At 61.1% G+C, this 13,097-nt stretch overlaps 1 protein-coding gene and 1 long non-coding RNA gene across 9 annotated transcripts in view; one reads left to right on the top strand and one right to left on the bottom strand.

Annotated features, from left to right (window-relative positions):
- LOC139084235 (uncharacterized) overlaps positions 1-2,424 on the bottom strand; it is a 40,185-nt gene extending 37,761 nt beyond the window's left edge. Inside the window, exon 1 of the long non-coding RNA XR_011541654.1 lies at positions 2,176-2,424. This is a non-coding gene — a long non-coding RNA (uncharacterized lncRNA). The remainder of the gene's footprint in view (positions 1-2,175) is intronic.
- WT1 (WT1 transcription factor) overlaps positions 2,345-13,097 on the top strand; it is a 45,439-nt gene continuing 34,686 nt past the window's right edge. For 2 of the 8 annotated variants that reach the window (XM_070626586.1, XM_070626584.1), the window contains exons 1-3: positions 2,503-3,283; positions 8,929-9,051; positions 9,465-9,567. In XM_070626586.1, coding sequence (XP_070482687.1) covers positions 2,845-3,283; positions 8,929-9,051; positions 9,465-9,567 — 665 coding nt within the window. In that variant the 5' untranslated portion in view covers positions 2,503-2,844. Of the gene's footprint in view, positions 3,284-7,097; positions 7,290-8,209; positions 8,345-8,928; positions 9,052-9,464; positions 9,568-13,097 lie in introns of those variants that run through there. The other 6 variants (XM_070626583.1, XM_070626582.1, XM_070626590.1 and 3 more) reach the window with 6 other exon arrangements.

Here is a 13,097-nt window from a genome sequence, read left to right as displayed (position 1 = left end):
CCCAGGTCCGCCTGGACCCCTGGCAAGGGATGGGTGGGCGTGAGGCCTCCGGCTGCGGCTGCGGGCGGCTCGGGGCGCCGCGTTCACTGCGCGGTCCGCCGGCGGCAGGGAGCTCCCCCCACCGCAGCGGACTGACTGCGAGTCCGGGCGGGAGAGGGGGTGCCGGGGCCAAAACGAGGTCGCACCGCGGCTCTTCCCTTCCTCGAGTATTGTCAGGCAACACGTGGCGGAGGGGAGACGAGTCCTAAATTTACTCGGCTCCCCTTCCCCTCACCCTACTCAGCTCCCCCCCCCCCCAACCCCCGGGCAAAAATTCTTTTTAACGTAAAGACCGAGAGTTAGGCGCCTTTGCCCTATCTGGGATTCAAAAACACAAAAGCTCCCATTCAAGTCACCTCCTCCAAATACCAGCCCAAAAGCTTGCCAAGGAGGATAAAAGAGAAACAATCTCCACCTTTCGTTTGGAAATGGAAGTCCCTGGCTTTTCATAAAGGGCGGTCCTTCCCGCGCGGGCTCTTGAGTGAGTCCTGGGTAAGAAAACGACTCCGAAGTAGAAATAAAATCGGGGGCCGGACACGGGTCTGGGCGTTCCAGGGGCGACTCGGCAGGAGAAGCTGAGCCTCGCGGGGCGGTTCTCCGCCAAAAAGACCCACCGCGCAAGCCCCCCGTGCAACCCTGGGGCGCGGGGGCTGCAGATGCGGCCTACGGGAGAGGACGGGCGCTGGCCTCTAAAGTCTTTTCGTTTCTAAAACAAAAATAAAAAGCTTCCGAGTGGAGACCAAGCAGAGTTAAGGCACCAAAGTAGCGCAGAGAGATGTCCACACCTGCGAAGGTAGCCTGGGGACACGCGGGGAGCACACGTTCCCGACCTTTGCCCTTACGGTCTCTCGTGCCTCCAGGACCCGTGCCGCCAGGAGTCCCGAGTGCGGGTCCCGAGCCTGCGCGCGCTTCGGGTCCGCGGCCGGAACCGACGGCTACTTCGTTTACTCCGTGCAAATTAAAACCAAAACGTCAGAAATGGAGAGTAAGTCAAGGCTTTCACGACGCGCGGTTCCTCTACAGCTGCAACTGCCCTGATGCTGCTTCACGTGGGCTTGGCTGGGAGCCGGGGGCCCCTCCAGGGCCGCTTTGGTGAGACGCCCACGGCCACCGGCCGCTCCCCGCCCCGCGCTCCTGGCCGTCCCAGGCTTCGGCCGTCGCCGCTGCCTCCCGGCTCTCCCCGGGGCGTTTCCGCGCGCCCCTGAAACGCACTCCAATCCGGTTCTCGGCGTTTCTCCTTGCCTGGGGTCTCCTCCATAGATGCCGACTACTTTGGAAGAACCAAAAAACAAAACCAGACCTCAAACACCTGCTCTGGGGCGCGGGGCTCGCAGAGTGAGTAGGTGGAGGAGGAGTCGGCTTTGGTGATGCCAGGCGCCCGGAGCGCCCAAGGTGCGAACACTGCCTTGGACCGTGGGCCGCTGGAGGCTCTCCTCCTCGGTCAGCCTAACTGGCTCGGCCTCTTGAGCAGTCTGCATCCCGAGTGGGACTCCCGACCGCGAACAGAGGCAGAGCTCGGCGGGAGCGGCTCCAAGAGCCGACGTCTCCCCGCGGGCTTCCTATTCAAACCCTCCCCACGTCCCACCCCCACAGTGGGCACCGGGTTCTCTGGCCGGGATGTGTGCAGGCGCTGAGCGTTCCCTAAGGGTTTAATGCCCTCCCAAACCAGCTGCTGTTTTCCCAGCTTCACCGCAGAAGGTCAGGTACTCACTAGAAGGGGCGATGGTGCCGCTGACATCGATTTTAGTACGGGGCCACCGCCCTCCTCTGGGCGCAGACCTACCAAGTGACCAACTACCAGACGGCCGAATACGCCCTGGTTATCACAACTGAATGCAGCCCCTCCAGGTGACCCACGATGGCCTGGAGTCTGACCTCCGGAACCCAAAAGGGGTCACCCCCTCCCCAGTGACCCCGGGATTATGGCTACCACTCCAGCCCGACAGACTCGCGGGCGCCGAGCGAGGGAATCCGGGAAAGTTCGCTGCGCTCGCCTCAAGATCCCGCCCTCGGCGGGCGACCCCCCGCCCCCCCCCCCCCCCGCACCCGTCCCTCCCCCTGATCCGCCCTCTCAGATTGACAACCCCATCCCTGCCCCCATCACCCACGTTCGCGGAGGACACATTCACCGCTCACCTGGAGAGGCTCGCCAGTGCCTCGAGGCGCCCACACCCGCGAAGGCGAAGGGGAGGAGGAGGAGGGCTGTGGCCCACAGGCCAGCGGAGAGCGCGCGGCGGGTAGGAGAGGAGGGAGTCTGCGAGAGGAACGCTCCTTCAGGCCCGCCCCCCACCCCCGCTGCCAGGGCGCCCCCAAGGAACCGCGCGCGCCGCCTGGACCGGCCAGGGCTGTGGTGTGAATGGAGCAGACGAGGCTCCTGGCTCCTCCTCCTCCCCCGCCGCCAGCCCCTCTTATTTGAGCTTTGGGAAGCCGGGGGCAGCCCGGCAGCTGGGGTAAGGAGTTCAAGGCAGCGCCCACAACTGGGGGCTCTCCGCAACCCGAGCGCCTGCCGGCTCCCCCTTCCCGCCCTCCCTCCCACTCATTCTCCCACCCACCCAGAGCCGGGCCCGCCGCCTCCTCGCCGCGACCCTGGACTTCCTCCTGCTGCAGGAGCCGGCCTCCACGTGTGCCCCAGAGCCGGCGTCTCCGCACGCGCTCCGCTCGGCGCCTGGGTGCCCTCCGCAGTCCGAGCCGCCGGGGGTCCGGGGCCCGGGCGGCACCTGGGCCAAGCTAGGCGCGGCCGAGCCGAGCGCCGAGTGCCTGCCGGGCCGGAGGAGCCGCGGGGCGGCCGGGGTCGGGCCGCAGCAGATGGGCTCCGACGTGCGGGACCTGAACGCGCTGCTGCCAGCTGTGCCCTCGCTGGGCGGCGGCGGCGGCTGCGCCCTGCCGGTGAGCGGCGCCGCGCAGTGGGCGCCGGTGCTGGACTTCGCGCCCCCCGGCGCCTCGGCCTACGGCTCGCTGGGCGGCCCCGCGCCGCCGCCCGCCCCGCCGCCGCCGCCGCCGCCGCCGCACTCCTTCATCAAGCAGGAGCCGAGCTGGGGCGGCGCGGAGCCGCACGAGGAGCAGTGTCTGAGCGCCTTCACCGTCCACTTCTCGGGCCAGTTCACCGGCACGGCCGGAGCCTGTCGCTACGGACCCTTCGGTCCTCCTCCGCCCAGCCAGGCGTCCTCCGGCCAGGCCAGGATGTTCCCCAACGCGCCCTACCTGCCCAGCTGCCTCGAGAGCCAGCCCGCTATTCGCAACCAGGGTAAGCAGGCCAGGGAGCGCCCCCTGCACACGGGGCGGTGGCGACCTGGCCGTGGCCGAGCGCGGGCCTTCCTCGCCCTACCCCTTCCCTGATCCCCGCTCCAGCCCGGGTGCCTCCCCGGACTGCGAGTGTAGCCGCTTCCGCTGGGGGCGAGGAGGCCCAGGAGAGGGAGCGCACGCCGGCCCGGGCTCCTGACAGTCTCCGGAACCGGACTGTTCGTAGGAGCCGGGAGGCCCCCTGGGGCACCTCGGACCCGGGAGGCTCCTGGACTGCGAGTCCCAGTGGGAGTGGGCAGGGGGAACCGATGCAGTGTCTGACTCTGCCTCGGAAAGAGGTTTTGTCCCTCAGGGCACCACCAAAGTGTCACCAGGCATTGGACTTTTAAGACATTTAAATTTTGGATTCGGAGTGAGACCAGCGCAGGGTGAGCAGCGCATGCTGCCTCTGCCGCCAAAACGTCCAGGAGCCGCTCTCGTCCCTAATACGTAGTGGCACAAACTAGACGCGCAGTGAGTACCCCCGAGCTCAGAACGCGCAAAGGAGCGGGCCAGCCGTGGGTAGAGGCTTTCCTGGAACGCTGTCAGCGTACGGCTCCCGCGTCTTTGATATAGAGGCCGATCTCTCCTGGGTTCCAGCTCACGGGGCGGCCACGCGGGCTCCGGCGCTGGGAGGGAACCCGGTTTATGCGATTCCTAGTCTGCGGGCCGGGGCCCTACCGCAGGAAGTGGAATGAGCCCCGAGCGTGGCCTGCCTTCCAGCTTGCCTCGGGCGCCTGCTCCTCGTGGAACTTGGGGCTCAGCTGGTGAAAGGTTTTTGCAGGACGTGTGCGTGAGAGCAAGGACGGGCTTACTTGCCGTCTTCAGTCGTCCGTCGAGGGATCTGGCTGGTGGTTTTCCCATCCTGCGCTGGCGCCCGCACACCTCCCTCAGGGACCCGCGCGGGACCAGTCCTGCGGAGTCCTTGTAGTTGGGTTTATAAATTTGTTCTAATTGGACTCCACTGTTGAGAACCTAAACTACTTCGGGGTGACTCGATATTTTAGGAAATGCTTTACAAACGCAATGACGGATGTTTTTCCTGGAGGAAAAATTCGCGCGGGCCTAGGGACTGGGATGTCTCTGGAGCGTGAGAGATGGGAGGAGCAGAGCGTACCGTTTGCAGGACGTGCCGGGGCTCGGGAGGCGCGCGAAAAGGGCTCTCTTCTTCCCGCCGTCGCGCGCACCTGCTAAACGCGCATCTGCAGGCCGTCTCTACCGCAGCTCAGCCCGGAGCACCTGGCCCACTAGAAGCCCAGCGAAACCGCAGTCTCTCTCCTCACTGCGTCCGGGGAATCTGGGATCTGGTCCCGTAGAGGAACCTCAAGCTGACCCACGGGGTTCCTCCTCTCTAGGTCTTTTCTAAATGAAATTAGTATTTCAGACTCAGGGGATATGGGAACAGCTCAAGTAGAACGCAGAAGCTTAGGTTGTCTGATGTGCCACCTTTAATTAGCAGGTTGGTGTTATATTTGGCAAATCTCCAGGTCTCAGTTTCCCCATCTGTGAGAGGAGAGCTGAGCTGGGCAACCTGGAGGTCAGTCCGGCCTGAAGTTCTAGGCCGCAGAAGCAGAAGCCAACTTTTCATGGCTTTGGGGTTTAAACAAAAGGCAGCAGCCCACCTAAACTTGACTGGGCCAGAAACGCAGGGCTGGGCGGCAGGTGTGTGAGGCGAGTGAGTTTCTGGGGACTGTGCTGTTTGGAGGAGCCTGAGAAGCGTTTGATCTAAGTCCCCAGGGTACAGAATACTCCTGGGTCATTATCATTTACTCCTGTCCTTCTCCGTTCCTTGGGATTTTTGGAACCTGGGCTCTGTTGCTTTGGGCCCCTGTGTCCAGCCTTTTACAGGGCTGGTCTGGTGCCTGGAACCCCATCAACCTAGCATGGGGGGGGGCAAGACTATGGGCTTCTTAGCTGGTGGGCACTACATGTAAGGGGAAAATCAGAATTCCTCTCTAGCAGATAGAGTGGCTGCCAAAAAGACAAAGGGCTTGGGAGCCAGGGACCAGGACTTGCAGGTGAAGGAGTCCGCTCTCCCTACCCCGGGGGAAAGCCTAGTGGAGAGCTGGCCCCAGACTCAGGCCACAGACTGTAGGCTGGTTCCTGTCTGTGGGCTCAGGTTTTCTCCTGCATTGAAGACATAAATGGGCCACCCTGACCTGGACCTTGGACCCATGAGGGAGCTGGGAGCTGGAGTGGGATGTCAGAAGCTGCTCTGGCCTCAAGATTCTGGGTTTATTCTCTTGATTCCTGGGTTCCTGTGTTCCCCCCCTCCTTGTGGGAGGCCTGGGCTGGGGGAAGCCGGGGCTTCGGCTCCTTCCCCAGAGTGTGGGAATGGCCATCAGCAGGGTGAGGCCACACTCAAGCAGAGAGGAGCCCAGACTCTGGATCCCTGTCTGCAGGCAGGGCAGCCATGCCACCGCCCACGGGAGAGGACAATTGCTGGTACCCACTCCTCCCCCCACCAGACATCTTATCTCATTTACTTTCCCCCCTATTTTTTTTTTTTAAAGATTTTATTATTTCCTTTTTCTCCCCAAAGCTTCCTGGTACATAGTTGTATATTTTTCGTTGTGGGTTCTTCTAGTTGTGGCATGTGGGATGCTGCCTCAGCGTGGTCTGATGAGCAGTGCCGTGTCCACGCCCAGGATTCGAACCAACGAAACACTGGGCTGCCTGCAGCGCAGCGCGCGAACTTAACCACTCGGCCACGGGGCCAGCCCCCTTTCCCCCCTATTTTTTAAATGTTATAGCTGATGCCCTAACCTTACTTCTAAACATTAATTCAGCAAGGATTTATTGAGCATCTCCTCTGTGCCAGGCTGGGGGTTGAACATTGGTTAAGACCATTAATGTGCCTCAACCTTTGCAAGAAGCTCCCAGCCTGGAATTGGAGGAGTCCCTTATGTTTGGATGAGGAGGCCTGGCTCTAGGAGATGATGTGCAAGAGACCTCTCAGTTTGTGGCAGAGCTGGAACTCCAACTCAGACCATTCTAAGCTATTTCTACCTCCTTTTCCAGGGATCTTGGCCCCACTGTTGAGATGATTCCCTCTGCCGGGTTAGATGGGCAGTGAACCCTCTGCAGTCCAGGTGTGAGGGTTGGGGGGGGGGTTGTCAGCGCAGAAGGGTGAGAACTTCAGTAACCCCAGAGTAAGCGAGGGATTTAAGGAGGGAAAGAGAAGATCGCTTGTCAGTCAGCCCGATTCGCCAGCCCCGCTGGCACAGGAGGAGGCCTCGGCATCGCCAGGCCATCCCAGGGCCACGTGGGGGACCAGCTCGGCCTAAGGCCCGGGGTGCCTCCTCCGGTCGCACGGGAGAGGGTATCTCGTGGCGGGACAGATTCCCCGTGTGCTGCTGCAATGCGAAGTCATCATTTTCAGCCTCTCCCGCCTTCTCGCCTTCCCGCCTGGGCCTGCTGTCCGCTCCACCTCTCAGCTCCCCGGCCCAGGCCCATGCTTCCCAGCTTCCCCCCCCCACCCCCCCACGGCGGGAACGGGGCGCAGGGCACAGAGCGAGTCTCCCCTCCCCGCGCGTCAAGGTTGCGCTCCCTTCCCGGCCGGGACTAACCGTGGGAACGGCTAGAGCGCGTCCCTCTAAGGCCTGGACCAGGAGTCTTCGAACGCGCTGTCCTTTCCGCCCGCAGCGCCCCCGCCCCCGAGCCCCCTGCACCCCCTGCGCCCGGCCCAGCGCGAGGCCCCGACCAAGCGCCCTAATCAGCCCCGCGGTCAGATAAGCTTCTAACTAAAAGAGCCCTCCCTCTCTCGGCGCTTTCGCCGCTGCCCCTGGGAGGACCTGAGGGAGGGGTTGGAGGCGGCCCTGCCCCCCGGGGTCTGCGCGTCCTGTCTGGGAGGGGACGTGGGGGGCTCGCCGGCACGGGAGCTGCGGCCCGCACCCCGTGGCCCTCGCCGCACGGCGGCTGCGGAGCCCGCCTCCGAGGACAGCACGGTGCCGGCCCAGCAATGGAGCAGGGTTCGTCCGGAGACGATTTCTGTCGCTTCTCTTTCTCCTTTTCTTTACTTAAAAAATGTCCTTTCAGAATTCGGTCTTTCCTCTGCAAAATGGGGCACTGAGAGCCAAATTTCGTTTGTGTGCTGATTGGTAAGCCTCAAACGGGGCCTGACCTCCGCTCCCAAAAGGAAGCGCCTGGAAGCCCAGGCAAGCTCACCCGTCTGACACCTAACCGGTGGGTTATCTCTGCCCACCTAGCAGGCGAGAAACGAGGCCTCCGGGGTTACGTAAATTATAAAAGCCGGTGGCTTTTTGAGTTAACCTGTGGCGCCAATCGGTGCGTGAGACTTGGCCTGCCCTACACAAAACCCAGTGATTAAGAGACGCTCCCTCCCGCTCTGACACCACATCCCCCGGGGTGGACGGTAGAAGTTCGGATTTTGTTTCTGTTTTAGGGGTGTGTGTTTCCAAGACGTCGGAAACAGCCTCCTTTCTCTGTGCAACCTAAGTCGGCGCGGACACCTGCTCCAGAGCCCTTGTCATGGGAATGGGATTCGTGGGAGGCATCTGGCTCCCCAGAACTGAGCAGAGTTTGGAGACCCAGCGCAGTGGCTGGAGGTGGGGGGACTGGGACTGACCCGGTGGCTCTGCAGGGCCGACGTGAGCGTCTGGGCCAGCCTCATTTCCCATTAGGCCAGGGCCTCAGGCCAGAGACCCGAAGCCTGCCCGTAGGAGGGGACCCCACCTTTGGTCTCAGGGCCCCAGGACTGATCCTTATTTTAGCGGGAAGGTGTTTATTCCCCACAGGCAGCAGCAGTTTTCCAGAAGCTGATAGGGTCTATGTTTAAAGCAATTTAGTAACAATAATCCTAGGAGACTTGTTCATCAACGGAGACACCAGGACACGCACCGTATTGCCCTCGGTTTCTTCGCAGGGAAACTGAGGCAGAGGACGGTGCACTGCCATGGAGGGAAAGGGAGATGCAGCGTCAGGCACACACCGAAAGAAGCTGGCTTCTCGGCCTGGGCACGGGGAGGTGGCCCCCGCAGTAGTGGTTCGGACCACTGGGTGCACGGTGGGTCCAGAGCGGAGAAGGAGGCGCAGTGTCTAGGCCGGCGGACCCAACTGGAGAGGCCCCTTCTCTCCCTTCCCCCCAGCTTTCCGAGGGCCTGGGTGTCGGGGCGCACAGCCTCGGGCAGATTAGTCGGTAATTACTCTCCCCATTTGAAGTCCCTGCCGTTTAACTGGCTCGGAGTAATTAATGAAAGTGGGTGCGCGGGCCGCTGATTTACGGCTCCGAGTCAGCGCGGGGTCAGCCGAGCAGCTTCATTTCGCTCGCCGGCGCTGCCGCTGCGCGAGAGCCCCGGGTTTTGGTTTTGGGGGAGAACAACTTTCTCCGCCCAGCGGTTTTCGTACCCAACTTGCTGGAGGTTCGGTGCAGAAGTGGCACACACCGTGGAAGGCAGGGCGGGGACCACGTACGGGGTCACACGTCGAGGCTGGGGCCTGGCTTCCCGCCCAAAGCCCGGGAGGCTGGCGGGGCGCACAGCCCTCCGCCGGCGTCCCATTGCGGGGCGGGGGCCCCTACGCCGGTTCTGGTTCAGACCCATCGGCCCCGTCTCCCCGCTGACGCTGTGCTTCTCTCCACCGCGCCCGCAGGATACAGCACGGTCACCTTCGATGGAACGCCCAGCTACGGCCACGCGCCCTCGCACCACGCGGCGCAGTTCCCCAACCACTCCTTCAAGCACGAGGACCCCATGGGCCAGCAGGGCTCTCTGGGTAAGCCCGCGCGGGAAGGTCGGGGTCCACCCCCCCTTACATGCTGCCCCTCCCCGGAGTTTCAAACCCATAGCAGATCCGGGAAAGGAGAGTACATCTAAAGAGGTTTTAGGAATAAGTAGGTCTACCTCACTCGACTTAAAAAGTTGAGTTTCTCCACCCCAAATGCGTTGGGACAGCTCCACTCAGTCACACCTTCGAACGTCTTTTCGGGGTACTACTACGCAGTGGCGACTAAAGGAATGTAAAGTGTCCCGATCAGGTCGCCCTTTCTCCGCATCGCCCAGCGTCCAGGCCCCATCGCCCCCAGCTTGGCCTCGGAGACCGGCTCCGCATGCTCTCCCTGCCCTGCCCGCGGCCTGGTGCCCCCGAGGCCTGGGGGCGCTCACTCGACTGTTCCCGGCTCTCTGCAGGCGAGCAGCAGTACTCCGTGCCACCCCCGGTCTACGGCTGCCACACCCCCACCGACAGCTGCACAGGCAGCCAGGCCCTGCTGCTGAGGACGCCCTACAGCAGGTAGGAAGGCAGTTGGCACCACCGTGAATGGGTCCCCGGGACACGGAGGGGGAGCGCGAGTGGCGGGCGCCGGCAGCCCGGACCGGGGGGCGCAGGGTCCTGGAGGCGAAGGACGCCTTAGCCCACTCGGTACTTAAAGCAAATTAAAGCAGATCTTCTGGCTCTGACTTGAAAGAAGGGCGTTTGTTCATTTCTTGGGGTTCTTATTTTGCATATAAAAGAGGGCGATTACTGTTTGGAGCTGAAGAAGAACGGCGCTTTGGGAAGGTATTTTTTTAAGGGCTCTGCTGGGAGGACTTGAGCTTCCTTGGGACCCAAGAAAAGCACGGGGTCCACTCCCACTCGGCTCTTCTCGCTCCTCAAACCCCGCGCCACTGGCACAGGGGCCGAATTTCTTGGGGACTTGAATTATTCGAGGGCGCGCACAGCCCCCACCCCTGCCCCCGCCCTGCGGAGTCCCGGGAGCGGCGGCGCTCGGGGGCGTCGTGCTCCGCGGCTGCCACCGCTGGGCCGGACCGGGCCGTGCAGCCGAGGCGCTGCCTGCGGGGACTGCTCAGCCCGCGCCGGCCCCTCTTCCCGCTCCCGGAGGCGGAAGACCGGCTTCTTCCTGCGCCTCGTGCCTTCTCTCCCCAAATTTACTCTTCACCTTCGGGTGAACTTGGCTGGCGTCCGCGTCCGCGATAGGGTTGCCTGGTAACGCGCGGCGGAGGGAGGCGGCGCGCAGCGCCCGGATTGGGCGCGCATGACCTCATCGCCCCCCACCGACCCCGGGCTGCGGGGGTTTGATACCGCCTGCCCCCAGACTCACCTCCATCCTCCTCGGCTCGGGACGCGGGGCTGATGTCACGGAAGGAGGTAGTGAGGTCATGAAGGAAGGAAAAGGGCCTGCCCCCGGAGACTGGGTGGGGGCCGGCGCCCTGGGCCTCCTGTCCACAGCGGGAGGAGGGGACCGACTCTTCCTTCCGAGCCCACGGGCGCGTCCCACCACCCGGCGTGCTCTGGACGCTGAGCCTGCGGCTGGGCTGGTCTCCAGGTCGCCTCTCCTTCCGTGGAGGGACACGGTCGCGCACCCGAGCGCGCGAGTTTTGAGACCTTCCCTTTTGATGGGAAAATCCCATACATCGAATCGGGTCTTGGGTTCGAGATCACTCTCGCTCTCTTCCTTCCTTTCTTCTTTCTTTCTTTCTGAGAAAGAGAGGCAGAGAAACGCACGCGGTTGCACAGACGGAGCTGGAATGGTCATCCCTCCGCACCTTCTCTTCTCCCTCCTAGCTGGAACCCAGCTCTGTCTTTGGCACTGCAGGTTCTGCCCCAAGTCCGCCATCTTCGCTCCTCCCTCCGTGGGTCAGTCTCTGGAGTGGGTGTAGAGTGGCACCATTCTCTGTCGTGACCCCCGCCTCGCCCCAGAAAAACTTCGGCAGCTGTCATTGCCATCCTCCTGGAGGAGCTGCTCCTGCCCGTTGCGAAAGCGGGGTTGCTGTCCTTCCGGGAGTCACTGGGGCAGAGTTGGAAGGGTTCCCCATAGGGTGACCTTGGCCCACTCCTCCTTCCTTGGCTCCTGGTGCCTCACCCAGGGGGCGAGGAGGACCTGATGCCGGGAGTGGGTGCTGTTTAGATGAGCTGGGATACCCCCTTGGGGTTGGGGCCCAGGAGGCATTGGAGTCTGGTTGGGTGGTGACATGCAGCTACACACACTTTCCTTTCTCACAAGTGTAGACCCAGCTTTTGGGTCACTAGGAAGGGACCCATCAGAGGGACTGAGCAGCCTAGAAGGAAAAGGAGTGAGGGCAGGGAGGGTACAGTGATGACACCACCTCATGGAGTCCCTGTGGTAGGTTTGACTCAGGGCTGAATTTGTGATTGCTGTGAAAGCAGGGGAAGTCACTGGATTGCGTTTTATACATACGTTTTTCACATTTCATGATACAGCTTCTCATTGGCCGTGGTGTAAAGCAGCTTTGTCAGGTTCATCTTTGGGAAATAATTCCTTATCCCTTTCTTCTTTGTACGTAATTGGAACTTTTTTGGTTCTTGTTTTTATGTGAATGTCATAAAAATACCATTTTCTCCTGTTACAGAAAATTTCCTAAGCAACAACCTGTCCTAAAAAAGAATTTGTGACCCTGATAGGAAGAGTTTGCTCTCTTAAGTCTGTACTGTCTGAGACTTTGATGCTCTGTCCACCCTGAATTCACAACGTTTCCAGTCGCTTTTCTGAGATCAGGTCAGACTCTTCCCCTGAGGTAACATGAATGGACAGGTGAGGGGTGTTTTGCTATGGGGTCTGTGCATCAGCATGCCTGGAGTTATGTTGGTTCTTTCTTCCTTGCTCCTAAAAAGCTTTGAAAGGATGTTGAAATGCCTTTGTAAATGCAGTGTTTGAAAAGTCATAAGGAATAGGACTAAACTTCCATTGCTTAACGACTCAACGTTTAGTGGTGCTTCCACTGTCCCTGGCTCCATCCCTTTCCGTCCGACATTGGGACCTCCTGGAAAAGGCTGGCTTGCGTTCTGTGTGCCTGGTTGCATTTGACCCCCGGGCAGCCTGCTCCCTCGTCTTTGCTTTTCCCGATGCCCTCCCTCCCGAAGCTCTCTCTCTCCGACCTCAGAGCCCCTCCCTTCCCAGCGTGAAATTAAGGTGGCATTCCTGGGCCGACATTAAATAGGCACGCACAGCATGACTTTGCTTTGAGGAAGTTCTCAGAACTCGCTCCTCGTTGGGAGAGAGCCGCACAGCCATCCTCCCTCTCCCGCAGGCGGCAGGGCTGAGGAGGTGCATGTACCTGTGTGCAGACACAGGCGGTAGCCAATGGACGCTGCCCCCATGCAGCTTAAGGAAGTAACTGGAGATGGGTTCTCCCTTCCCCCTGCCCCCACGTACGAAAGAGGTTTGTCTGTCACCAAGGCTTCTGAAACCTGATGTCAGCCCTTAGGGAACCCAGTGACCACAGCAGGATAAAAGCATGAGACCCTGTAACATCCTAACTGGTATTTGTTGCATGCTGACCGTGTGCTGCTGGGCACTGTGCTGCGTGCTCCACTCAGGTCCCTCATTAATCCTTCTGACTACTCTGTGCAGTAGGTGCTCCCATCGCCATTTTCCTGAAGAAGAAATAGGCCTAGAGACTCAAAGTAACTTGTCCAAGGTCACACAGCGAGTGAGAATCAGGACCAAGGTTTGATTCTCAATCTCTGACGTCAAAGCCTGCCTGTGTTCTGAATCACTGAGGGATTCCAGGCCACTCTGCGTCCTGTGCCTGGAATATTCTCCGTAGACAGTCTGGGCTGGCGCTGTTGCTGACGAATAAGAGCAGATGCTTGTGTAGACCTACTGCGTCCAGGCACCGTTCTCAGCGCTTTACAGAGTGTTAAGTTGTTTAATCCGTGACTCTTTGGGGTAGGCAGTAGGTTATCACCTCCATCTCACACAGGAGGAAAGTAAGGCCCTGGGAGGTGAGTTAGCCCAGGGTGACTCGGGACTGGGCGGAGCTGGTGCTCAAATCCAGGAGGTACGGCTCTGAGCCCTCCTC

This window comes from Equus przewalskii, chromosome 6 (genome assembly GCF_037783145.1).
Source record: "Equus przewalskii isolate Varuska chromosome 6, EquPr2, whole genome shotgun sequence".
Classification (NCBI taxonomy): domain Eukaryota; kingdom Metazoa; phylum Chordata; class Mammalia; order Perissodactyla; family Equidae; genus Equus; species Equus przewalskii.
Note: the sequence above shows the minus strand (reverse complement) of the source record. Positions and strands in the feature narration are given on the sequence as shown.